Source organism: Phasianus colchicus, chromosome 14 (genome assembly GCF_987193195.1).
Source record: "Phasianus colchicus chromosome 14, bPhaCol1.hap1.1, whole genome shotgun sequence".
NCBI classification, from domain to species: Eukaryota; Metazoa; Chordata; class Aves; order Galliformes; family Phasianidae; genus Phasianus; species Phasianus colchicus.
Window position 1 is genome coordinate 2,572,872 of NC_143449.1, and position 26,361 is coordinate 2,599,232.

Here is a 26,361-nt window from a genome sequence, read left to right on the forward strand (position 1 = left end):
ATTGCTCTGGGCTCAACTCAGTACTACTTAACATGTGAATGTCTTGGTTATATTCTTTAGAGTTACACCGTAAGATGTAGCAGATGGGGAAATTTAATAATGATAAATGAGTTTACTGTTTTCACACGGTCTTAAAAAACAATGAACACTCTTTATTAAAGATTAGAAGGATTTTTATGTATTTGCCAAAGTGTGATTAGAGCTCTACCTCAGATCCTCAGAAAGTCTTGCTTTTAAATCCTTTTTGGACTGTTTGTTAATGAGGATTCAGAGGAATTAGGGGCCATAAATTTCTTCATTCTCACTTAAGTGAAGCCACAGAAGTGATTACTGGATGTCTAACTAAGTGGTAGGGACCGGAGTTGATTAACTGTGTTCACATGGAATGGCTCATCTTCGTGCTTCCTTGCAGCGGCTGTGCATCTCCTGTGTGATAAGACGTGGAGGCGGGGTGGAGCAGCCCATCGGTGGATGTTGGAAGGATGCAGACTCATAGCAATAGGCAGTTGGTCTCAGTGGGAGCGTTTGCACACTTTGCATCGTGTGCCTGAGTGTTTTTTTGGACCATACCCACTCTTATACAATTGGACACAGTCGTTGGCAGATGCATTTTGCACAGATGTAGCAGTGTTCACTTCTATGCATGCCGGGCTGTATGACAGGCTGGTCTCACTGGTGTGTGCCACTGCTTTCACACTCACCATCAGCGCCTGAATACAGATGCAGACAGTAGACGTTCCTGCAAACCTGCAGCCTGATTCTTTTCTCCTTGTTCTTGAGGCGAGTACATGGGATACCAAACTTCTGAACGCTGGAAAGCCCTCAGCGTGGTGTGGGAGCTGCGAGCTGCCGTGCAGCAGCCCGCCTAGCAGCAGCAGCACTGCTCTCAGACGCGTGGCCTCGGGCTGCAGCGCTGGGTGCCTGCCATTGCAGGGATTCTGCCAATCTGCTGGGTTGTTAGGAGTTTCTGGAGGGAAAAGTGGCCAACCCCCACCATCGCCCACGTGCAAACCCATATGTTTTGCGGACGTGTGTATGCTCCTGCTGCCAGCCTTCCCCACCGGGACAATGGGACCCTCCTCTCTTCGCTCCCCTTGTGGGTTTTAAATGGGACGCTCTGAAATAGAGTTGAGCTACGTTTATGGCGTGTTCGGCGTGGCCATCGTGTGGGAAAGTGATGTTTCTTGGGGAGTGCTGAAAAGGAAAAATGCTTCGAGTTCATTAACCTTTGGTACAGATAGCAGCGTCCTTTGGACAACACCAGAGCTATTCTTAGTCAGTGTTTACACGGTTGTTTGTTATTGTAAGGGAATACAGTAGTTCCCACTAGTGGCGAAAAGAGAGAACTTTTTTTTTTTTTGGATTAACCTATATGTGAACTGTAGATGGAAAGATTTTGAATTCAGTCCTCGTGTTCCTATCCGTGCTATTTTGTCCTAATTTTCCCAAAAGCAACATTTAGATGTATAGGTTGTTTCTTCACCCGCTAATTAAGTGTTATACAACTCTGCTCTGAAAAACTCAGCAACCCATTCTCTGTATTTGCAAATGAACTTTGCTGATTGTCATTATTGCTATAGGGTGCCTGCAGAAAATCCCATATCATTATGCCGTCGCATTGCCACAGCTCAAGAGCCGCAGTTAGTAATGTGATTTACACTTCTTTGCCATTAATAATATGGAAAAATCAACGTTATTTTCTTGATGATGTTTAGGAAGAATTAGAATGAGGTGGACATGATTAGGAAAGAGACTTTAATGTTAATGACTTGTTAATGCGATCGCCCTGAGCTAGACATCAGAATGATTGTCCCTGCACTAAACTCGTTTGCTTCAGTAAGCACAGACCCTCTGCACGCAACAAGACAAGTTGGGAGGAAATTGGATAGATGGCAGGGATTGTGGTGGTATGAACATTGCGGTGTCTTTCATGTGCAGAGTACACAAACTGAATCCCTGCACTTTCAAATATTCCCCTAGAGGCAATCTGCATTATTCAGAGCTTAACTGTGGCTACAGAATACTGTCTGACATGAAAGCAGAATGCTAGCTTTACATGAACTCTCATATTTACATCTGTAGTAAATCATATTTACTTTTTTTTCCTCCCCTCCCTCTTTTTCTGTGGGAGAGGGAGTAAAATGGGTAGGAGGGAAGGGGGAGGAGGAGAGTTGTCCAGCAGGATTGTAAGCAAAGCGCCAGTAATAAAGTCTAGTCTTATGAGACTGCCCATGAATAGGAATGATAATGAGGCCAGTGATGAGCTGCAGGTTTGCGTCTTTTAGTAAATTATCTCGCAGGCATTTACATTTCATCAATTGTGCTTTCGCATAATAGGCCGAAGAGCTGCAACAAAAGGAGGTACCATAAAAATGAGTAATTTCAGTGACCTTCTTGGTAATCGCCCTTACAAAGAATATCCAGGAAGGTGCTGGGTCGTTCCTCATGGCAAAGCTGCCGTGGAAAGGCACCCCGGGCCCACAGAGCCCGCCTGGTGATAAATGTCTTGCAGTGCTTTCTTTTGGCCACCCTGAAACATGGCTCGTATCCTGTTTTCTCCATCTGAGCATGCCTCTAATTGTCAGATGTCAAAAGGCAACAACCATTTTCTTCTTGCTTATCTCCTGATAACATTGATTCTCAAACAAAGGATGTGGGCTTCCATTCTGAAAACAAAGGAAGCACGGCCTAGCTAAGGATGCTGAATATAACATACGTACTTCTCCCTGCCAATAATAACAAAACATCATAAATAATGTAGAGGCTGGATGTGAAAATGGAGAACGGGGATGTACTGGTGCTGCCGTGCCGGGGCATGGCACTTACAGGATCACTTGCTTTCTTGTCCTTGATGAGGCCTTGATGTCTTCCCTTCTTGTTCTCTTATATTTCCCTGACAACTGGCCAGCTTTTCAGATATTTTACCTTTTTTTTTTTTTTTTTTTTTTAATTCTTCTGCCCTTTGGAGTTGTGTCTTCATGGTCTTTTTCTGCTATTTTTTTTTCTCGTTCCCCACAGTGCTCTTTCTTTAAAGGCAAGTCCTCAGCTGGTAGAAGCCAATACAGCCAGGAATTGAGACAGCTGTTTAGTACCTGGCCACGATCTGACGCTGTGTTTTTGTATGTTCTCTCCTTTCACAGTTAGCTCTCTCCTTCATTGTCCCGCCACAGAACCCACAGGAAGCATTTCAGTTCAGGTCCAGCTCTTCCTTGTCTTTCTGGGTCTCTGATCTGTTATTTCCTTTTCCATTCTTCAGCCTTTGGTTTTCTGTTTTCTGTTACTGTAGGTTTCTTCTTTATATCCGTTTGCCAAGTCCTACCTGGTACAACTTTTCTTTCCTTATGTCTTTCAGTGTAACAGTTGGGGAACTGGTGGGAAATGTGATGCTTTACTCACATCCCTTCTGTCAGCCAGGCAGCCATGTGACTCCAGTAATCGTAGTGAATCAGCCCCGTAGCCCTGGGCTAGTCACAAAGAATTCTGGATTCATCTTTTGCTTCCCTCGTTTCTTCTTGTGCTGACCCCCGAGCAGTCACCTGACGCTTGCTGTCACACTGTGCCATGTGGGTCCATGTGAACCCACAAGGTGCTTGGCATGGAACAGACGAAGACCAGAGAAGAGGGCATTAGCAGAGAAGAGAAAGGCTTCTGTTGTTGTCTCCCTGATGAGATTAATTTTCTTTTTTTCATTTTCTTGGCAGGATCAGAATCCTGGACTTGTTGCCAGACTTCAGGAGCCGGGCTCCGTCCCAAGCGGAGGCTCTGTGCCGGCACCAGCCACGGTGAATGGGTACACAATGAGGAACCATTTACTGAAGCAGCAAATAATGAAACGACAGCTGATGCAGGTACAGTGCTGAGTGCTTCTGTGGGTTCCTGTGCCATCCACCTCACCAGAAGGACAGGACTAACTGGAATGGGAAAATCACCAGTCAGCAAACACTGAGAAGTGACCTAGGAATTGCTGGGTTGAGTCAAACTAGGGCTGTGGTGCATCCAGGCTGTTATCCCTAAAAGAGGCCAGGGCCAAGTGCTGCTCAACAAGCCTGAGTTCAGCTCTACCCATTCATGTGCGAGGAAAGAATTCAGTCACCTCTGTATCACTGCTGTCATCTTGGTCAGCCTCAGAGCTGGGAGGAAAGATGCTGAAAAGGGAGGCTTGAAGTATGAGGCAGGCCCAGGAGAGATGTCCTTCTCTTTCTCTTTGGTTCTTTGGAGATCTCCCAGAGTAGATGATAAATCCATTTCTACTGGACTTGGCTGTCCTCACTGGGGACAGAAGTCCCAGTGCAAGGCTTGAAACATGCTATGTGAAGGAGCAAGGGTGAGGGAAGCTCACAGGGGGCTGTGTGAGGCAGCATTGAGTTGCATCTCTGGCTTTCTGAGCTGGGTTTGTGGCAAGCAGGCTCATTTCTTTGCATGGGAAATTATGTGAGAAGCAGTTTGGTAAATCTCTTAACTATCCTGTTCACTGATGAAATTCCTTTCGAAAAACAACTGTACCTCATTGTCATCAGTTGGCTTCAAGCTTATCTGAGCTGCTCTGGCACACCAAAAGTTCAGCAAGGCCTCAGCTCGCACCATCCGTAGAAAATTCCCAGAGTCACAGCTGTCCACAGCAGGGACACGAGTGTGGTGGTGGGTTCTGGGGTCAAACAGTTGGGGAGATAATTCAGGTCACTTGGACAAAGCCAGCCGTGCTTTGCTCAGGGAGCAGCTTCTGGGATACAAGGCTTCCTGTGGTTCACTGCTGTGTTCTGGTGAGGAATGGCAACTGGCACCACAGCCAGTACACGTGAGAGAGCTGTCCTCCACGCAGGGTCTTGGCCACCAGCAGTCTCCTGTTTGGCGTCGTCCCCCTGAAATGCTGCCGCAGATTCTGTTCACTCCTAGACTCTTGGGCACCTTTTGTCCCCAGGTCAGGTACTCCCAAGAACACATGCAAACAGTCAGCCCAAGAGGCACTGGGGAGACACCAGGATTTCTCCAGTCTCTGGCAGCACCATACTTCACTCATAAGCTGGTGAACATGAGGGTCTGCGTGTTTGTCCAGCTCCCCCTTGGCCTTGGGCTGCCTGCACAGCATCTGCTACAGTCTGCACTTCCAAATGCTAGGCTGTTGTAAGGACACCTCCACGGGAAGGGGCATGTGAGCAATTAAGATCTGCTCTGAAATGAACAGTCTGGGCCGAGGGATGTGTGTGTACTGGAAAGGTCATTAGAGATGACAATTGCTGCACTTCGAATGTCTGCTGCCATTCCTGTTTGTCAAGAAACTGCAACTTGACTGTTATTCCCCTTGTTTTCCAGGAAAAGCAGAGACAAAACATGCTGGGAGTAACATCTGAGCAGAGGAATTTGTTTGCAGCTCAACAGATCAATCAGTTTCAAGGTAAGGGGGGAAGTGGCGTGCTTTGCAAAGCTTCAAGGAGCCAGAGCCTAGGATCTGATTAAATACTCAATGTTTAATCGTTCTCCACGTTTCCCATAAAAGTATTTCCCATTTTATCATATATCATGAGATTTGCCCACCTCCTTATTGCTTCAGTAACAACTCGTTACAAAGCACACAGAGCCCAGGTGGTAAAAGCTACGTATGGAGAAGCAGCCTTTAGGGATGTGCCTTGTTTTCGGGGTGGAGAGAGATGTGCTCACCAGCTAACGTGTCTCTCTGTGTGCAGCTGTGCAGCAGCCCATTCCCGCTGACTGCAGCCAGCCAATGCCAGCCCCTCCGCCCAACCACCACATGCTGCCGTCGAACCCAGCCATGCTCCAGAGCACTTTGGGCGCCAGCATTACCCCAGTCACTGCCAGCCAGAGCAGCGGAACGATGGTGATGATTCCACACAACCCTGGCAAACAGCAGGCGGTTTTCCCACCTAATTCCGACTTTAACATCCCGCTGCGGCCGAGCCAGAACTCACTGGCCATGAACTCAGGGTGCCAAACCGTACACAGCCACGCAGCGGTGCAGCCGGGCATGCCGATGGCTGGCTTTAATTCTGGCTCCTTGGTGAATCACTCAGCAGCTCAGCAGCACTTGAGACAGCCGAGCGTGCCAAGAATCCCCAACGTCTATCCCAGCTCCTCTGCCCAGATGTGGACGCCGACTGCGGTGCCAAGAATGCCAAATCAAAGCCAAATGGATACCAGCATGCAGCAGTTCTCCAGTAACGCTCTTTTCTCCAAACAGAACGTGCGACCAAACGCGTCGGGTCAGCAGTTTTCCCAGCAGGCTGTAGTGCCACCTAATCAGATTGCTCCCGGAGTCCAGGTCAGACAGATGCAAAAACTAAGCATGGGACAGTCTGGCCAGGGCTTGAGCTCAATGAGTAATCAGAACTTGAGACATAATTTAACCAGGGGACCGCTGCCAGCTATGAATGTTATGAAATCGATGCCACAGGGAGTGTCCAGCTTTAACCAGCTCAATCCCCCCGCAGGCCTCGGCCCACCAAGCTACCCCACTGCGGGGCAGCCGCCTGACGCCTTCAGCAGGATGAGCGCAGCTGCCGAGCTGCCGCAGTATGACTTCGTGCCCCAGCACAGCAGCAACGTCCTGCCCGCTAACTGCAGTGACACTGACTTCCTCGACTCGCTCATGAAGAGCAGCAGCAGCAACGACGAAGAGTGGTTGAACAATCTGACCATGATAGATGACATTTTGGGACAGCACGCTCAGAGCTCCGGACACGTGTAGCTTGGAGGGCAGCAATGGCTTTGTAAATACCGTACGTGTGACTTTTAAATGCGGCTCGTGGCCCGTGAGAGCTGCCACTTCTTTCAGTACAGAATGAATAGACTCCGCCAATCCTTTGCCTGCATCAAAGTTTAATATTGGCAGTTTTTCATATCAGTGTATATATTTGAATATTTTGTAAATTATGTTTTCCTAAACCTTAAATGTAGAAGTATTTATACTTCTTTGCTGGTCTGTTTGTAAATAAATCTATAGCATAACTTTTGGTTTTATTATAGGGATTTCATTATACCTTGTTATAAATATGCAAATAATATTGTTAGTTTCAGTAATACTGTGTATTACAGCATAAAATACTTATGTTTTTGACATAACTTAACACATGAACTAGGGGTGTTGTTGCAACCAGACTATGCAGAAACCAAGAGTGGCATCTGTTCTCCCGCATCAAGAGAAAAGATCGAAAAGTTGCATTAAAAACCAACCAATACATGCGAAAGGAACTGCTGATTGACTCATAGCTCAATCCTGCAGCCTGAGAGCGGGGTGTGGGTCCGCCCGGGGCCCCCAGCACAGTCAGGAACCTGCCGGCAGGGATCCGCTGCAGGATCAGGGGAAGTCCTCCACCCGGTGCACTCCGGTATGCTGACTTGACACCGGCAGGGCACCTCCCGTCGTCCTGCAGTGAGGGTGCGCTTGTGATGTTGCGGCTGTTGACAGAGGTGTGTGTGTGTGTGTGTGTGTGTGAGTGTGTGTGTGTGAGTGTCTGTGCACCGCAGCCAGCTGGGGGCCAGCATGCGGTGACGCGGGTAAGGCGACGATGGCGGTCTGACATCGCCAAGGTTCCCTGGTCCTTCGGTTCTGGTTTGCACACCTCTGCCGTGTATTTTTGTAGCGTACAGGTGATTTGTTCCTGGTTTTAAGGCTTTTCATAATTTCTGTTTTAATGTGAGACTTTTTTCAGGGGAAAAGTCTATAAACATGAATAGTTAATTTTTGATGTTTTTCTGTCAGCTACTATACTGTCCTATGTATATTTAAGAGTCTGTTTATAAAAGATTCGCTGTACTGTAAACTTAAAATGTTCATACTTTGTGTAATCATATTTTAATAGTCACATCATACTTCGCAATACATTTGTAATATAACGTCAGCTTCAAGCACAGAATGTTTTTTTCTTCATACCATAATAAACTGCCGGGGGAAAATTGTGTATATTTTATGTGCTCATTTCTTAGCTACAACATTCTGTACCTGCCAATATTTGAATTAATGTGATTTTCCCCAGATGCTATAACGTCACTTTAGTTATGTGCACAAATGTGTGTGTTTAACAACCTGAAAAGAACGCGCAGATAGCATCTAGAACTGTCTCATCTAACAGAAGCAGTGGCCACCCCAGATTTCCAGGGCTGGTGGGGGAATGTGAGCAAGGCTGCCCTCCATCCCTCGCGTGCTGGAGGACGTCACTGGGGGATTTTGCTCACGTTATCCATGCTGGAGGGGGGTGCTGGGTGAGGTCAGCCCAGCCTGTGCGAGCCTTTCCTCTCCAGAACCTTTTCCTCCAGAGCCAGAGGCAGGAAGGAGCTCCTGAAGCCACAAGTGAGAGGAGGCAGTCAGGGCTGGAGGTCAGGCAGGAGCGCACTGCTGGTCTGCTCCCAAACAGCCCGGTGCCACCAGGGGTGCTGGTGTGTGTGAAAGCAGGGCAAGGATGGGAGAAGCCATTTTTTCAAGCAAAAGAAATTGGGCTCACCAAACAATTGCCCAAATTAGGCTATAAAGCCAGCGAGGCTATGAATGAGAAAGAAATGCCTGCCTGCTTGCAGACAGAAGTGAGGGGATGAATGCCTCTGAATAAGTCTGTGACGGGACAAAGGTGAGTTTGTTTGGCCATGGAACTTGGCAGTGCTTCAGCAACTTTTCTGCTGTGAGCCATGCCCTGCTCTGAGCGTGGGGCTGGAGCAGGCAGGGGGATGGGAGGACTGCTGCCCACAGGCATTTCTTTAGGATAGTAATAAATACAACAAAAACAGCCTATTTTCATTCCTCATTTTGTTTTTGGCAGTGAACCTTTCAGTTGTGCAGAGCTTAGGTAACAGACGCTGGGTGGGAATGTCTTCTGAAGCCAACTCTTTCCCACTGAGTTTATGAACCACTGTTTATCTTGTACCTGAGTTGTGCACCCACTTGTTTGCACTCTTTTTTGTCTGGTGTTGGAGCTGACAGAGCTCCTCTACTCTCCATCTCAGGCCCTTGTGTCTCAGCAGGGTGCTGTGAGGAGTCACAGCTGTGCCACACTCTGCATGTAAGTGCTGTGTGATTATCTCTGTGGTGTCTCTGTGGGTGATGGATCTCAGTGTACTTTTTGGGACTGGCCCATGACCTCAATGGCCTGTGCCCTGCCTGGCTGCTCTTCTCCTGCCTCCATGTGCAGGCTGACCGTGGGGAACCTCAGCAGCTGCAGTACAAGCCCTGAACCTCTGATCCGCAGCAGTCTGTAACAGGCAATGCTTCCATCACAATGAGTTGTCTGCTTTTATCCTGCAAAAAGTACCTTTGTACTTTGCCATCCCCTTTTCTTCTCTTGTTCAAGTGTGAAAATGCCCAAAGTCTGTTCCTTCCTTTGCTTCCATGCTCCATATCACTAAGGCCAGTAGGTGCAGCATTAAGGCAGTAAGGCTAAGCACATCTGCAGAGTCCCCCTGTTGTGCTGCAGCAGCAGAGCACAGCCGGGGACACAGGCAGCTCAGCCTGCAGCCCAGGCCCACTGTATTTGCTGCTGTGGAAGCGTAGAATGGGTTTAGATTTCTAAAATAGCTACAGGAATGAAGTGTCCACTGTTGAAAGCTGTCATTTATTTCCCAAACAAGCTATGTCACCAGGCTGCCCTCATAATTACAGCCATGAAAACAGAGGCAAAGCACTAAGCTTTTTCCTCTTGGGCCCTAACATAACATCAAATACCTATAAAGGCCAGAATTTCCACAGTCTTGAGCTCACTAAGAGCTCATTTGTCTGAAAGGTTAGTGGCACAGGTTAAGTCAGACTTTAAATTCTGTACTTATTATGGAAAAATTCTCCTTGTGGATTGTATTAATCTAAGCCAGCCCATTTGCCACAAAGGCAAAACAGAAAAACACACTCATTCCTATAAAAAGAAGCATCCAGAGAGCTCCTAGGAGCAGAAGCCATGGGAGCCCATCAGGCAGTTTCCCTGGCAGCCCAGCCCTGACTTACGCAGAACCTGAGCCGTGCTGCACGGTGGCTCTCCAGGATTGATTACATGTCTTGCTTAAGAAGCTTTCAACAAAGGAAGCCGTGCTGATGCTGAAGTGTAAGGTCAAGTTCTCCTCTCATGTAGGATGTTGTAAATCAGGAGCCACTCCACTGCCTGCAGCAGGGCAACCCCTGATTTACACCAGTCCGGGAGCTGGGACGAGCACCTGGCAGGGGCTGGCACTGTGTTGGTGCCACAGATGTGCCCATACCCGATGGCGGGGCCTGGCGCGGTGCCCAGCGCAGGGAAGGCAGGCATGGGGTGACACAGCCTGCTGTGCATGCTGTGCAGGTGGCACAGCCCCACAGGGACACTTGTTCCTGCCACATCTACCCGCCCTCCTGTGTGAGCTGAGCTCAGGTTTTGGTTCAGCTTCAGCTTCTGTTCCCTGCTATATATAGATAGCAAATTTGAAAAATGTGACTAAGAGTCTGAAAGAGGGCAGTATGTTTTAAATGCCAATAAGGATCTCTCTGAGGCGAGGTAAAACCCAAGTACCAGTTGGCAGCTGCAGGAGTTACAGAGAACTGAAGGCTCTGTCTGGTCAAGGGGCCTCCTGTGTACAATCCTGAGCAGAGCCAGGGAAAGGCACCTGACTGAAGATATCTTCCTTGAACAGGAGAGCTGCAGTTAATCACAGACATTTGCTGTGCTCTCTCTCTGGTCGCTCAATGGGTTTTGTAGCACAGCTCAGAACAAATACGCTGTTTTATGCACGTCTTAATCCATTTCCCATTATGCAGCAGGTCTGGGTCTGGCTTCCATCCCTGCTCTGCCCAAGGCAGCCATTTGCCTAGTACAGGTTTGTGTTGCCCATGTGCCCTCTGTGGGGCCAAACAGTACATGGTCACATGTGTGGTGAGGACATGGAGCCACACTTCTTTGCTCTTCTGTACTCAGGAAGTAAAAGCAATTAGATTTTTTTTCTTATTCTGGAGGTTGGCAGGGCAGTGTCTGCGTTGCATCACAGCTGTGCGTCCATTAAAATAACCAGAGCTGTGGTAGTGATGTGCCCACAAAGGGCCCTGTGCTGCGTGGCAGAGCCCTGCTGCCAGCCTCGCGTGTATCAGAGCCTCAGAGCAGGGAAGATCTCCTGGGCTGGGTGCTTCCCGTGCCTTCTGTCCTTATCAAGGTGTATAATGCTGCAACTAGATGTCTGAGATTTAAGTAATTCGTTAGAAAGGAAGGAAGGAAGGAAGGAAGGAAGGAAGGAAGGAAGGAAGGAAGGAAGGAAGGAAGGAAGGAAGGAAGGAAGGAAGGAAGGAAGGAAGGAAGGGAGGGAGGGAGGGAGGGAGGGAGGGAGGGAGGGAGGGAGGGAGGGAGGGAGGAAGGAAGGAAGGAAGGAAGGAAGGAAGGAAGGAAGGAAGGAAGGAAGGAAGGAAGGAAGGAAGGAAGGAAGGAAGGAAGGAAGGAAGGAAGGAAGGAAGGAAGGAAGGAAGGAAGGAAGGAAGGAAGGAAAAAAAAGAAAGAAAGAATGATCACTTTAAGTTCAAAGTTGGATTTGTATCAAAAAAGGGTGCTATGCTTTGGTTGTTCTGATGTTGCCTTAATCTACTTTCAAGGAGCAAAGGCAGCGGGGTTCTGCCCCAGCTTGGTTTTACATCCCAGCCATGCTGCCTTTGATGAATGGCGGGGACAGACAAGACGGGGCCGCAGCAGGGGGGTGAGGCAGCCTATTTTCACTCCCTTAGGGCAAATCAGCCCTAAGCTATGAAGTTGTGAGATCTCTTTTTTCTTTGCTACTATAGTGCTGTGCTTGACTCCATCCAGCTGCAGAAACACACTTTGTTTCCAGTTCACACACTGCTCCTTGTCATCCCTGCCTGCTTTGTATGGCAGCAGAGGAAACAGAATTAACTCACAGACCAGGGCCTGTGCTCCCTTCCTCTTCTCAGCCCATAAATTCTTATTCTCTCTCACCTATTAGCTGGCTGCACTGTTTGTCTAGGCGGCTCCCATTAACCCCCTGTTTAAGTCTCACAATCTTTTATAAATATATATATTTCCCTGTGCCCTTTCGGGAGATTATGATGTGCACTTAGCAGTGGGGGACTGTGAAGCACAAAAGGCTAAGGACTCAAATCCCAAAGATGTTTAAGTACCTAATGAGGCAGACAGACACCGGCAGGATTTTTCATGTGTAGTTAAGCAGAACTGGTAGCCATGTCTCGTGGCCAGTGGTCTGTATCACCCTCGGCTGCTGTGCGCACGTCCGGACTTGGTTTCACAGAGTGCAGAGGATTAGCTGGTGGTTTCAGTACAGCCTGTAGCAGCCAAAATCTGACCGTGAGTCAGGTTCCTTGGTGTCTTCATTTTCCAACCTCAAAGCCAGTTGGCTCATCCTGGCCAGGAAGAGAGTGCAGCCCGACAGGTAGACAGTGGAGGGTGAGCTACTGGTTTCCCTGACCTGCACAAGTTCTTCTCTTTGCTCATCGCCTGCCTCCCAGCAGCCTGGGATGCGGCACTCCTCTCCCTTCCAGAGGGGCATGGGTGTAAGCCTGAGTGTTTCATTCCTCTTGGCCAACATTCCTGCCAACAATCTCCCTCAAAGTGCCACCTCTGTGTCTTGAAGAGTGAGTGTTGTCTTATTTCCACTTCAAACCTACAGATCTTTGCTGAAGTTTTTGGTTTACAATTTTCCATGAGATGCCTCTTTGTATGCCTACATTTCCAGGCACTATAACGTGCTAAGCCACACGTGGATCTACCAATACAGGTGTACCTTTTGCCAGCACTATCCAGTTCATAGGGATATGTAAATGCAGGCATCTCCATGATTGACTGGTTTAAAAGCTCAAATGCCTGATACCTCTTGAGCTCCTTATGGATGGCTAATGTTCCCAAGAGTTTAGCAAGACACCATCTGCAATCACGCTTGGCCTTGCATAAAATCAGACAGGGAGGCTCTTTTTGTCTTATTGCACTTTGAGCTCTGATCCCAGAATAATGTTTTCATTTTAATCGTCTGTTATTCCTGGTGTCAGCATCCACAATAAGCTTGAAAAGAGTTTTGCCTCTGGCTGTGGCTGTAGTGATAGCTGTAGTACCTCTTGTCCATATCCCTCAAACGTAAACTGTAAGCTATTCTACAGAGAAAATATATTCTCTATGTGTTTTATGCAGTGCCCAACACTATGAGACCCTGGTCTCTAGATGCTGCCATAGTGCTACTAATAAATAATAACTCAACACAAAGATTAAGACTGCCACACAGAGACTTTCTGATTTGGTACATTAATTTCTTATTCTTTTCATGCTGTGAATGTAAGCTGTAGCTGGAGATACAAAGTGCTGTGAAGATTACTGTAAGTACTCTGATCTTCTGAACCTTGAATGGAGGTCGCTGTTGTATAATAAATTGCATTAAAATATAAATGAAAAGAAATCATGTACAATTTTTCCACCAAGAATTATTCACAAGAAGCTTCATGGAAGAAATGACTGTGTTAACTCCAATAAAAGCCATTATTTCTTTCAGGTGGCTGCTTGAAGCTTTGCTAATTGCCTGCAGCAACCTATATCAGAATCTGATGTGATTTTCAGGGCTTCCAAAGACCATACTTGTCTTAGTGATTTTGTTTCACCCATTAGAACAAGTGAAGACATTCTGCTTCACAATAAAATTACTTTGTCCTATGCATCAAAGTGTACTGATGGGGCAGCTAAGCTGATCCACAGCAGCACAGCTCTTTCAGTATCACAGGAATGATATTTGTTCCCATGGAAATCAACAGGAAAACTTTTACCGCCCTAGCAGCTGTCAGAACAGATTATCTGAGGCCTTAATGCACCATCTAACAGGGTAAGCGCCAAACTTGGGGCCCTTCCCATTGCTTAATGGCCTCAAAGTTTACTGATGTTGCCCATTTTACAGCCTTATCTGCTGCTTAGCACTCCAGCCATACTTAGTTATGCTGAGTATTCCTGGGGAGGGGTGATGGTACTTACCTAAGCTGAATATTTTGAAAAAGATTTTGGTAATTTACGCACTTGAGGTTAAGTAAAGTACATCAGTTTCTTAATGGTTTCATTCTGCAATTATCTCCTGCTCATATAGCTGTGAATAAGCACAACAACATAAATGGAAAAGCTCAGTCTGGTGGGCTGTAGCTACCACTCACATGAGGATTCCTGCTAACACCTTGAGTGCCAGATTGTTTTTAACCCTGCCAATAAGTGGCAATTTCCTCTAACAATGGGAAAGAAAACTGCAGCAGAAAACCCATTTCTCCTCACCCACTGTGATACATTTAGGTAAACTGACTATGGTTGAGGGTTTTCTTTTTTATTATAAAGAATAACACTTAAGAATAACAAGATTAGATCCATTTTTCCTTCAAAACGTACCTAGGGGAAATATGAATTAAACCACTGTCAGTTCAGCATGAGTTTTTGGAGAAGCCAAAAGAAACCACTTCTGTTGATGATGTGATATAAAATACTTTCATGAAAAACAAGCAAAAATATATTCTGATCTAAATAAATGCATGTTTCTATAGAAGAATAATGGCTTTCTCATTGTGCATCTTTCCACAGGCTCCCTGCTGAGCCCTGTGAACTCAGGATTCTTCACTGTATAGCCTCTGCAGTCTGCTGCCTGGAATTTGACTGAATTTCGAAGCTAACCCCTATTTTAAGGAGAATGGCTGCTGAGAGGGGCAGCACTGCGTTTACGAAATGCAAAAATATGCTGCTGTGAGCAGTGAATGCTTGTGGATTCCTGAGCTACCCAGATTGCCTGAGCAATCCTGTTGCCTTATACAATGGAGTGATAGCATCAGTAGAGAAAGGAAGATACCTTTCTCTGATACCATCTACCTGGAATTCTGGAAGGCCTCAGATATGGTCTCACATTACATTCTTAACTTTAAACTGGAAAGATATAAATTGAAAGAGTAGACTGTAGGGAATTGACTGCATGGTTACAGCCAGAAGGTTGTGGTCAGCGGCTCTCTGTCCAGGTGACCAGGGGTCCATCTTGAGACCAGTGCTCTTCAGCAGGGAGGGGATTGTCTCTCTCTGCTCTGGCCCCATGAAATCCCATCTGGAGTACTGTGTCCAGGCCTGGGGCCCACAACATAAGAGAGACAGAGCTGCTGGAGCAGGTCCACTGGAGGGCCACAAAAGATCTCACCTCTCCTGTGAAAAAAGGCTGAGGGAGCTGGGCTTGTTCAGCTTAGAGAAGAGAAGTCTTTGGGAGACCTCATTGCGGTCTTCTGGTACTTAAAGGGAGGTTATAAACAGAAGAGACTTTTTACACAGTCTGACAGTGATAGGACGAGGGGGAATGCTTTTAAACTAAGAAAGGGCAGTTCAGATTTGATATTAGGAGGAAATTCGTTATGCAGAGGGCATTGAGGCCCTGGCACCCAGAGCTGTGGATGCCCATCCATGGAGGTGCCCAGAGCTGGGCTGGGTGGGCCTGGGCAGCCTGAGCTGGGAGGGCAGCCAGCCTGTAACGAGGGGTTCTAATTGGATCACCTTTAAGGTCCCTTCCAACCTAAGCCATTTATGATTCTACGATTCTATCAGCTGCTGGGACTCTTGTACTGTAAAACAAAGACTATTTCTTTATTGAGTATGGATTAACTCTGTTCTGACAGCCTATGTAGTGTTAATTGACATACATAAAATAATGCTTTAAATAAGTCTTATATGCTGAATTCTAAGGGATTCGGTGCTACTGTAGTTGAAGTTGTGAACCTTGTCAAGAACAGAAGGGAACAGGGTTTTTTACACTGATAAAACTGTTTGATGCAACTGTGAGATAGTTTTACAAGGTATTTTAACCTTAACCACTTTGCTGCTGCTGTTTCAGCTGCCCTGCATCGCTTGAATTCTTTCGGGATTTGAATGAAACCTCAGCCCTTCAGAGAAATTCAGTTCTGCTCAGACCAAAGCAAAGCACTTATCAGGTATTAGTCTAAAGGGTATTTCTGTTTTATGAGCTATATTTACACATTTAGCAGGTCACTTGCTATTGCAATTTACATTTAAGTGCACTGGAAGCTTATTCCTTTGTGTGCTATTTAATTTAAGAGGATTCTTCTGTTTCTCTTAATTTAGGACAGTGTTCTAATGGTACTAAAATTAATTCTACTAATAGTTCTGGTAATTCAGTGGATATTACTAACTTCCATTTGTTTGGTTCCTTTAACCATATTCATTCCAGTGCTTTTAAAACCTTTTACTTACTATGAAAATTAGATATGATGTATCCTGAAAATGAGTTTGCCTTCCTCTGAAATGCAGCTACTTTTCAAATAAAATATACTAACTGCTTCTAATATCTGCATGAAGGAAGTATGTAATCAACAAGTGCCTGATATTATTTCTGTCTTTGAAGTAAAAAAATCAGCATCTAACAGAAGTCTATCTACTAACCACAGCATGTGTGTGCATGCGTTTGTGTGTATGTACACAAATACATGTGTACACATCTTCCAGTTGTCATTTGCCAGCACTTGGCATCAGCAGTATTGTGCATGCAAAACCTAGGTGCCTGAGAACTAGTGTCTGCCCGACTTCACAATAACAATAGCAAGTATGCGCATTCAGTCGGTGCCTCTGAAAATGCTTCCCAAAATATAATTGCTATTTCCAGCCTTGGGAGTTGCAGGACCCAGAAATACAACAGGCCACTTATATAACTCACCTTATTGCTGTTGTGAGTCAAGCGGCATGGGGCAGATGTTTTTTAGGATGCTTCAGGGTGTTTTATTTGGTAATGTGTTACTTGATAAAGAAATGATTAGGCTAATTGAGGGAAAAGCTAGAAAGAAATAGGTTAAAGAGGTCTTAAAGTACAGCTTAAAATAATTAAATCTGGCAGTCTTTATTTAGCAGAGACAAAAATAAACTTCAAGTTAGCAAACAAAGGACAGTAAAAGGAAACAAAGGGTATAAATGGTGCAGCAAAAGAATCACTCATGTACACTATAGTTTCTAATATCTAAATTATGAACGGGGGAAAAATGTATACGTGCACATTTGGACACAAACATATACATTTAATACTACATTGTATTTTATATTTTGTCACAACTATCACCAAGTGAATTTTTTTGCTAGATAGATGGATATAAATCATCTTTACTTTGACTTACAGGCTTGATTTAAAGATGAAGAATCCTCACTTCCATTTATTTTTGTCCCTCTTCTTTCTAGAATAGTGGGAAAATCTGTTAATACTATTATCAGGTATAGTTGTGCTCCCAAACTGCACATTGCAGGCATCAGTCTCATAATACTTAGGTTTTCCCTGGCATCTCCATTCTGTATGAGTATTTATTATGTTTATTATTTGTTATTGTGTTTACTTTAGTGCTACATAGCCCTATTGTGGATCAGAGTAAACACAAATGATTCCTGCCCTGAAGTGCTTTACGGTCAAACAAAGAAATGGGAGAAATGAGGAATACAGACAGGAGAGGCAGCACAAGGAATTGTGACACTGTACACTAGACATTACAAGAAAGAGAAGTTTTTAGTAATGTTTTGAAGATCAGTAACTTTGTGGCTGTTTGGAGGATCCCTGGAAATCAAAGCCGGCCAAAAGAACACAGAGGGAGATGTTTAAACATGTTACAGGTGAGCTGTGAAAAGTGGCATCGTGAGCTGAAGGGAGCTGCAGTAAAACCTCAGAAGTGAATGGAGATGGCAAACAAGGTGAAGACAGGCTATCAGGCCTTTCAAACTAAAGACACCTCAGTAAGAATCAACATGATAGAGTAGGCTTAGCCAGTGGAGAGATGAAAAGAGAGAAATAATTTGGTAAAAATGACAGACTAAGAAAAATGGCCTTTGTAGCTGCATTCTCAGTGGGTATGAGCAAGACAAGGTTATATTTTCCAAGGCCAAAGGAAATGATATTGCAGTAACTGAGACTTGAGAAGATGGGAATTTTAGCTATATGGACAGATTCTGACACAGTCTAAATATAAAGGACTAGAAAAAGGTCTGAGTCAAAGATGATTACATACAGGCAGATAATAGTGTAATAGATTGAGTTCTTGTGGGAGAAGACACGACACTATTTAACTATGCTGAGCTTAAAATGACATTAGGGTTCTCAATTAACCAGTTCTTATCCAGATGGTCCAGGGATTGGGTGGAGGTTGGAGTATTTGCATGCTGTCTGGGCTGATTATGACCCAGGCACCATATGCTGCAATACATGAGGAACAGGCTCAGAATTGCAGAGGCAGCCAAGAAATATCCCCAAAATTAAATAACGTATGCTCCTGCAGATCCAAATGGCCATCAGGTGAATCATTGGTCAGGTTCAGTTCACACCTTACAAGCCATGTGGATGCGGGACTTGTGAGGCCCTCGTGGCTGCATCCAGTAGGTGAAATTACCACTTTAACATGGTAATAGTGACCCAAACCAAGAGTTTAGCACACCAGTGTGCAGTAAAGAGGTAGAACTGAGTGGAAATTGTTGTTTGCTCTGCAGCTGTATCATATGTTGTCTGGGGATAAAAGATAGACAAGAGAAGCAATCTGCGAGGAAAGGCCTGGTTACCACCTACTGAAAGTTGGAAGGCATGAAAGAATGATTTCCAAAATGAGTTTGTAGATGGATTAGAAAAGGAGGAGGAGGGAAGGAGGAGAACAGTGTCATGGGGCAAGGGTGGGGAATATTTGATCTGACAGATTAATGTGGAGCAATGAATGCAATCACTGAAGACCATGTGGGCACAAGGCTGGAGCAAGGGATGGAACCAGTCTGGAAACAAACTGGGACACAAAACTGTGTTCCAGGAGTCAGAAATGAGTAACATAAAAACAACCTTTTTATTACGACAGAGAAAAACTTTAAAATGTGATCTGAAGGAAACCCTGAAAGAATGATCCAACAAGGATCTGAGAGCACGCACGTGCATTTCTCTGGACAAACAGATGTGTACCCATATATATATATATATATATACACATCCATATATACATATATTCTTTACAGAGAGAGTGGTGAGGTGCTGGAACAGCTGCCCAGAGAGGCTGTGGATGCCCCGTCCATCCCTGGAGGTGTTCAAGGCCAGATTGGATGGGGCCCTGGGCAGCCTGGGCTGCTGTGAGATGTGGAGGTTGGTGGCCCTGCGTGTGGCGGGGGGTTGGAGATTCATGATCCTTGAGGTCCCTTCCAACCCGGGCCATTCTGTGACTCTGTGATATGCAAACCAATACACTGATTTAGGAATCAATCAAAGCAAAGCTTCAACATCGCATCAGTGAATTTTCTGTCTAGTTTTTACTTAGAAGGGTGAGGTCGGGATGTCGTAGAGGACAACAGACAGGACTGCCCGCACAATGGCGAGGAGTCGTTCTCCTTCGGCCCGCTGCTCGCTCCTCCTCGTCACAGCTCGCAGTTCCGCACTGCAGCCAGCAGGCTGGTGTGACGGCTGTGCCCGTGACCGCCAACCGCCATCGCTTCCACACAGGACGCGTTTCCCAGCAGCCCCGCACAGCGCGGCCTCGGCCGACTCTTCCCAGCCGCCGCCCCCCGCTCGCGAGCGCCGCCCTCCGCGACTACATCTCCCGGCAGCCCCCGCGGCTCCCCGAGGCCTACACTTCCCGGCAGCCCCAGCGCGGCGGCACGGCCCTGCCCGGCGGGGCGGGCTCGCGGTGGGCGGGCCGCGCTCTGCGCCGCACTCGGGCCCGCGACGGCGACGGCGGCCGCGCCGCGGTGAGTCTGCGGGTTGTGCGCCGGGTAGCGCGGCGACTAAGGCCGGGCCCGTCCCGGCCTCGCGTCCCCAACCCCTCGGTGCCGGCCCCTCGCCGCCCCGCCTCTCTCGGTGCCCGCTTGCAGGGGCTCGGCTCGGCCTTCTCCGGCCCGCCGCCCTCCGCAGGGCTCGGCCCGCCTCGCCTCCCCTCGTCAGGGCTCACCTGTGGCCGCACGCGGCTCCCTGCGGGCGTCGTGACTTAGCGCTGAGGTACCTTTGAACCGTAACCGTCGTCTTTGTCGCGATATGAAAACGCGCCGAGTGCCCCGTGTGCGGTTGCAGACTTGTGAGCCGCTCTGCTTCTGTGTGTGCCTGACCGAAGGTTTGTTCTGGCGCGTGTGGCTTCCAGTGCACAGCGAGTATTGCCAGCTGGTTCGCAGTAAGGAATGGCTCCGGAGATGACGGGTTGTTTGTGCTTGCTGGTCTGGGTGCTGCGGGAGTAAGGCAGAGAAATGTGTGTGTATTTCAGGTGCACGTGTCACTGAGGTGGCAGGAAAGGTCTCACCTGTTCTTTGTACAGAAGGCCACGTTTTTCTTGAGCCTGCATAGGGTAACGTATGTGAAGCTAGTGCTGAGATCGTATCGATGTTGAGAGGTATTCAGTGGTTGTTCTCTAGAGCAAGTATTGGCTTGTCTTGAGAGACACTAATTGGGACTGTATATGTTTAAAAAGCACTGTGGACATCCCACATGATTCCTGTCTTGGTGCAGTGCCGTGCTTGTGGCTCGCTAGCAGTCACGCATTTGTCTAATGAGATTTGAAGGGGACTTATCTCATGGTTTTGTACATGATCACTGTACAAATCTCTTTCCTGGTAGCCTTCTTTGTAGTTAAAAAGAGGTTCGGATGTACAATTACTAACAAAGCTAGCAAGTACATCAAGCCTAAATGCACTTTTGGGGCTATATGTAATTTCATTGTGTGGCTGAAATCACAAGAGATGAGATAAAGAGGTGCTTTTAATGAAGGGCAGAGTTTTCCCTTTTTTCACTGTCTATCTTTCTGTGCTCGGTCAGCAAGTGCTTCTCTTGGAAGCTTCCTTTAGAAGGCAGGGGCTGTAACATCACCAGGCTTGAGCAAGCTAGTGCTAAAGTATTCCTGATTCGTAGAGTTACGGCATTTACCGGCCTAGCATCAGTGTAGAATGCAAGGCTTGTTTCATGAGAGCAACTGTAAATCTTTAATAGTCTCGGTTCTCCTTTAAAGGAGACAGTATTGATTTCTGCTAAGAACTTGAATTGTGTGGAAATAAGTTTTACTTCATAGTTTGTTTCTTCTGATTTCCCTTAATTCCACATCACCTTTCATGTGAAATTACTTCCTGAACGTATTTGGGAAAAGAAACAAATGCCAGTATTCATTGGAAACAGATGACAGAGGAAATGCTTAAAAGCGTACAATAAGATGCTCAAAAATGTCTAAGGAGCATAAGGTTGGTTAAAAGTCTATGTAGTATTTACCCATTAGAGACGTTTCAAAGCTGTCTATCTTAAAGATTCAGAAGCTTTTCTCAGTTCCAACAACTTGATGCCAAACATGCTGACACAAAAGAAAACTGAAAAAGAACTAGAACTGTTTGTTTGCTCTATCCAGAATGTTTTAGTAGCAACTGTTCTGGCTTTGGTTTTTTGTTTTTTGTTTTTTTTTTCCCTTTCTGACGTTATTTTAAAATAATGTCAGATGGAGTACTCTGGCAACTCTAACAGTGTCTTCATACCTGTCGCATTCCTGTCAAGGGCCAGCTACAGCACAAAGTCAAATGTTTGAAAGTTGAAGGATGAATGCTATGTTGCCCTTTCATCACACACTGAGGCGAGCACCTCTGTTTTCTACAACTGAAATGACTTACTAAACATGGAACTTCTGGGAAACTAAAAACAAAAGTAAGTGTTCGCAAGAGCAGGTTACGCTTTTTGTGAGAGAGGATGTGTGTTTTTCAAAATAAATCTTTGCTGTGTGGTTGCAGGTGATGAATGGAAGGGCTGTATGCCAGAGGCTGTCTGCTCTGTGACTGGAACCATTAATGCGTAACATACAGAGGCAGGTGTGAAATAAGAAAGTATCCATCTTTCTGTATCCAGCGAAGCTGCAGCCTGCTGCTTGAAAGAGCACGCCCAAAAGTATGGTGCTGCCTGAGGAGTAGCTTAGGCAGGGGGCTCCCGATTTTTCCCTTTTTTGGGAGTGAGGCAAAGAACTGTTGCTGAGTGGCTTCATCCAAGCCCTTAGTCTACTTCTTTTCAAACAGGGGTGAGGTCAGAATAGCACTTTCTCCATAGTGTTATGTGTAGTATTCAGAGAAGGAATCCATGCAGAGGAAGAGGGAACTGGGCACAGCAGGCAGAAGACAAGGACTTTGATGCGTCAGTTGTTGTACACGTTCTCAAAGGAAGGTTGGTTAGAATGACATCCCCTTTTCAGGCTTTCCTCCATTACAGTGTCATATTTTAATACAGTATATCAGTATAGAACAGTAAAACTTTCAGTTTCTCCTGTGGAATCACCAGTTAAATCTTTAGCAATGGCGCTGTAGTGGCCCAAGGGGATATCTTTCAAGAGGAATGAGCAAAGAGCAGATGAAGATTTCCTTAACAGAAAACTTTGAAGCTGTGTTTTCTATCCCATAGGCATTCCTGTCAACTGCATCAGCTTTTGACAGTGTGGGAGGTATACATTTCCTGCAGGGGATGCAAAGTAGAGAAAATAGTTTGGGTAGGTTTAGAAAGCCATGGATCAGCCTCCTGACATCAGTATCTTACAGATGTAATGTTGATTCTAAAGGTAATGTGACAAATGGTTCCTTTAAAAAAAAAACAAAAAAAACAAAAAAAAAAAACACCACTTGCTTCTGTCCTGCCACCTAATCTAGCTGGATTTAAAAGCTGCTTGTTGTACAGGGCTCATGGATAGAAAGAAAACTACTGCTTTCTTTGATATGCTCACATAACTGAACCTCCACTTCTGTCACCAGAATAAATATTAAGAACAAGTCAGGGAAGAAGACACATCACAGCAAATGGAAGGTGTTACCCATAGAACAAATACAAGAAAAGCAATGAACAAGTAAGAGAGGGCAGAAGTAACTGCTGGCATATCTTACAAGGAACACACCTCAAACAGATGTTAGAAAACAAGCTTTAGTAAATAATTCTGTTTATTACAACTGAAGTAGGTTCTGTTTTTCCTTGTTGCTGTGACATAAAGCGTGAGAAGTATCTGACTAACAGATCAAAGTCCATCTGCAAAGAAGTTACTTGGTGTCCCTGATGGCTTTTGCCCTACTGTATCATCTTTCTGCGAGAGAGCTTGTAATTATCCTGGCTAGCATTTTTGCCAGAAAAAAGCCAGGCTTTTCACCTTAAGCTGTGCTTTTAGTGTAATTTGAAAGGAGGAAGCAATTGGGTTGATAATTGGAAAAAGTGATGTTTTTAACTTGTATGTGAGGTCTTGCTGGAAATCATGAATTATTTTGAAAGTAGAATGGGAGTTTAATTCCGGGAAAGATGAAGACAATAAAGAAAGCCTTCAAATGGAGATAAGAAAAATATCAAGACAGAATTGCAGCTTTCTTTTTCTCCAGCTGTTATTCAATACCTGGCTTGCTTGTGCAAGCTACGTGATTTATTTATTTATTTAGTTTTAAACAAAATTTGACTCTAGGAAAATGCTAGGGCAAATTTTTTTTTGCCAAATGCTGCCATTTGTGTAACTAAATTGTCAGGGTATTATTTTTTGTTTGTCCAAGGTCTTAATTCAAACGCGTTCCAAACTGCCTGGTGTAGTGATGCCTATAAAACAGGAGCATGCAGGCAGCTGGCATGCTGCTGCTTTGTTTCCAGGGTTAGTAGTCACTTGTGTTATTGACTTTTCTTCCTATGCAGCTGTTCATGCTGAGTTCTTTGGGGACAGTGGGACGATGACTTGCCCCTTCCAGGTATGGGGCATATTAGGGAACTAGAAAATGCTTTTTAGGGAGAGGAAGCCTTTCCCGTTTCTTCAGAAATGTAGCACTTCACCATATGAAGTACAGCGTGCTGATTGCTCTCTAGCAGAGAGCTGGCAACATTAGAAATGCTGGAATGCATTTTTCTTAAAGGTAGAGCAGCCTGCTGGGGCATTTGCTTCTAGCAAACAGGTAGCTCCAGATTTCGGGCTTTTTTCCTAAGTGGTTCTTTTCTTTTTTTCCTTCTGGAGAATACAGCCATCTTTTATATTCCATTACTGATGAATTTGATTAACTGACTTAGAAACTTCCTTGCAGGAGGGCGAGCACCACTGTATGTTCTACACACACGGTATCCCCTGAGGCTTGTACCGCTGACATGCTTTTTGTGTTCTAGTTACAGCTTGAATTGAGAATGCTTTCAAAGAGACTTGAAAGCTCAGATGCTTTCCCTAGTCAATGTAGACTTACTAAGTGCATATGGATGGGGAAGATCGCTTAGACGTGAAGAGAGAAGAACTGCTAGTGGCACAGTCTGCTCTGAGATCAGTAGGATCCTAAGGAAGGGTGAAGGCTGCAGCCTCTGTTCCTGAAAGGTTACATTTGGAAGGATTTTACACTCCATCTCTGTGACTGCGAAGTAGAAATAGGAGATTCACTGGTCTGGTAATCCATGCTGACGGCCCTGATCCTCTCTGGAATAAGAGCAGATAGAAGCATATGACTTGATGTCCAAAGGGGTTTTGTTGATGCATGGGATAAATACGATCTGTCCTTGAACTCTGACATTAAGAAACTGTAAATGCTGTTTGAAGTGGTGTAAGAGAGCTTCTTGCTGTTGAAGTGATTCTTCTTGCAGGTAGGTCAGTTTTCCTTATGCTGTGCGGATTTTTCTTTCTGATTAAGTGGTGTAACAAGTAACAGGTAGTTGTTGCTGACCACAAGTAAATAGGTGTAAACGTAACTTATGGCTATTAAGTGAAACATTAGGTTTTAACATTTAAGTATGTTTGTTTTGAACTGAAATGCTCTGCCTTACGTTTTTTGTGTGTGGCTTTGTTCAGCTTTGTGGATGCCTGACACCTATTTTGTTTCCATTGCTGAGTTCCTTTGCACTACAGTATACCTGGTGCATACAGAGGAGATGCAGTTACTTCTACAGACCTGGTTGCTTGGTTTTGGCACTTTGATCTTGCAGCGTTTCTATGGTTGGTTGGGGCTGTTTGGACAGGGAGAGCTGGTGGCTGGCAAACTGCCTTCATTGCTGCAGAGCTTTTGTGACTTCTGTATTCCTGTATATATTTAATACTAAAGCTGTATTAGCCTTCAGTGAGATGAATGACTGCTGTTGACTTCGTTAGATTAATGAATGTTAAAGATGCTGATACTTATTTCAGTGACTTTGATATGATAACTTAGATGTTGTTGCTACTCTGACCTTTCAGCACTGTTTCTTTTACTTTTTTCAATGCATTTTTTATTTTTTTTAAGGATTTCTATTCCTTTTTTCTCACACACCTGGAATGTTTTTTTTTTTCTCCTCACTTCATGGTTCTCTTAACCTTGCTTCTGTCTTACTAATTCTAGAGTTCTGCACTATTCGATATGTTATTCCTGAAAACCAGTGTGTTGCATTGTATTTGTTCTCTGCAGTTGTGGTTCTGACAGATGTTTTGTTTTAAGGATATTGACTTTACTGCATGCTTCTAATTTTGTCATGGGAAACAACGCAGTGTGTTCATAGCAGCTCTGTAAGCTGTTGTACAGAGGGCAGTTTTGTCATACAGCAGTATGACAGTGCCTTGTTATTATAAATGTTTCTTCATGCTTTGCGTTTTCCACTTGATTGAGGGCACAAGTGCCTCTTTTCTGTTTGTTCTTGCTAACTTATGCGTTCTTCAAACACAGCTGTTTTTTTGTTTTGTTAAAAAAAAAAAAGCTTACTAATCTTATGTTATTTTTCTTCTCTTTGAACTGATTCCTGATTTGGCATGAAAGTAAGTTCAGTTTTATCTAGACTGGCAGATGCACTGCAAATCTTAAATGAGTAACTTCATGTCTCGATCACTTTCCAGTGTCGTGATAGTAACTGATATCACTTGTTCTGCAAGTGTTTGAATTGTTCTCTGAATTGCTTTAACAGCTGTTGGCGAAGGGGCTTTGTTAACTTCGTAGTTGTATGATTAGAGCCCTTTGAGATGCACAGATTCTTCTTGTTTTTCCCCCTGAGGCAGGTTTATGAGAACCCTGCTGTTACCTTGTGCGGTGGTTACCTTTGTGTGACAGTACAGGATGCTTCTGAAAACCTTCCATCGAACATCTGGCTTTACTTTAAGGAGAAACCTGATTCTAAGAAACACAGCTGATTCTCATGCTTGACTCTCAAGAATCATCGAGTCCAACTCTTTGTCAGAGTTCTTGTTGCTCCAACTAATCAAAAATTTTAAAAGCTTTTTTTTCTGGAGTATTAATACATTGCTGGAGGGTCAGTAATATTAAATACCCAGAAAGCGGTGCTGACGGTAATGTATTTGATGCAGTTTACTTGACCTCGGGTATTTGTGGTGTTAATCCTATGACAAATGTGGATTGTATCCTTTGAACACAATCTGATGCTTTATACACATACGGATTTGGACCTTTGAACTGACTTCTTAAAATCTGGCCTCCAGTGTGTGACCTTTCCAGTGTTGTTGTGCCTGCATTCCTATGAGTCCTA

At 45.2% G+C, this 26,361-nt stretch overlaps 2 protein-coding genes across 5 annotated transcripts in view; both read left to right on the top strand.

The window, feature by feature from the left end:
- The window catches only part of MAMLD1 (mastermind like domain containing 1), a 76,314-nt gene extending 68,404 nt beyond the window's left edge, over positions 1 to 7,910 (top strand). The window contains exons 3-5 of the mRNA XM_031602677.2: positions 3,702 to 3,848; positions 5,311 to 5,392; positions 5,682 to 7,910. Coding sequence (XP_031458537.2) covers positions 3,702 to 3,848; positions 5,311 to 5,392; positions 5,682 to 6,700 — 1,248 coding nt within the window. The 3' untranslated portion in view covers positions 6,701 to 7,910. The remainder of the gene's footprint in view (positions 1 to 3,701; positions 3,849 to 5,310; positions 5,393 to 5,681) is intronic.
- Positions 7,911 to 19,589: 11,679 nt separating this feature from the next.
- The window catches only part of MTM1 (myotubularin 1), a 40,438-nt gene continuing 33,666 nt past the window's right edge, over positions 19,590 to 26,361 (top strand). For 2 of the 4 annotated variants that reach the window (XM_031602681.2, XM_031602682.2), the window contains exon 1: positions 19,590 to 19,664. The gene's annotated coding sequence lies outside the window, so the exon portion shown is untranslated. Of the gene's footprint in view, positions 19,665 to 19,694; positions 19,912 to 21,378; positions 21,586 to 26,361 lie in introns of those variants that run through there. The other 2 variants (XM_090150268.1, XM_090150269.1) reach the window with 2 other exon arrangements.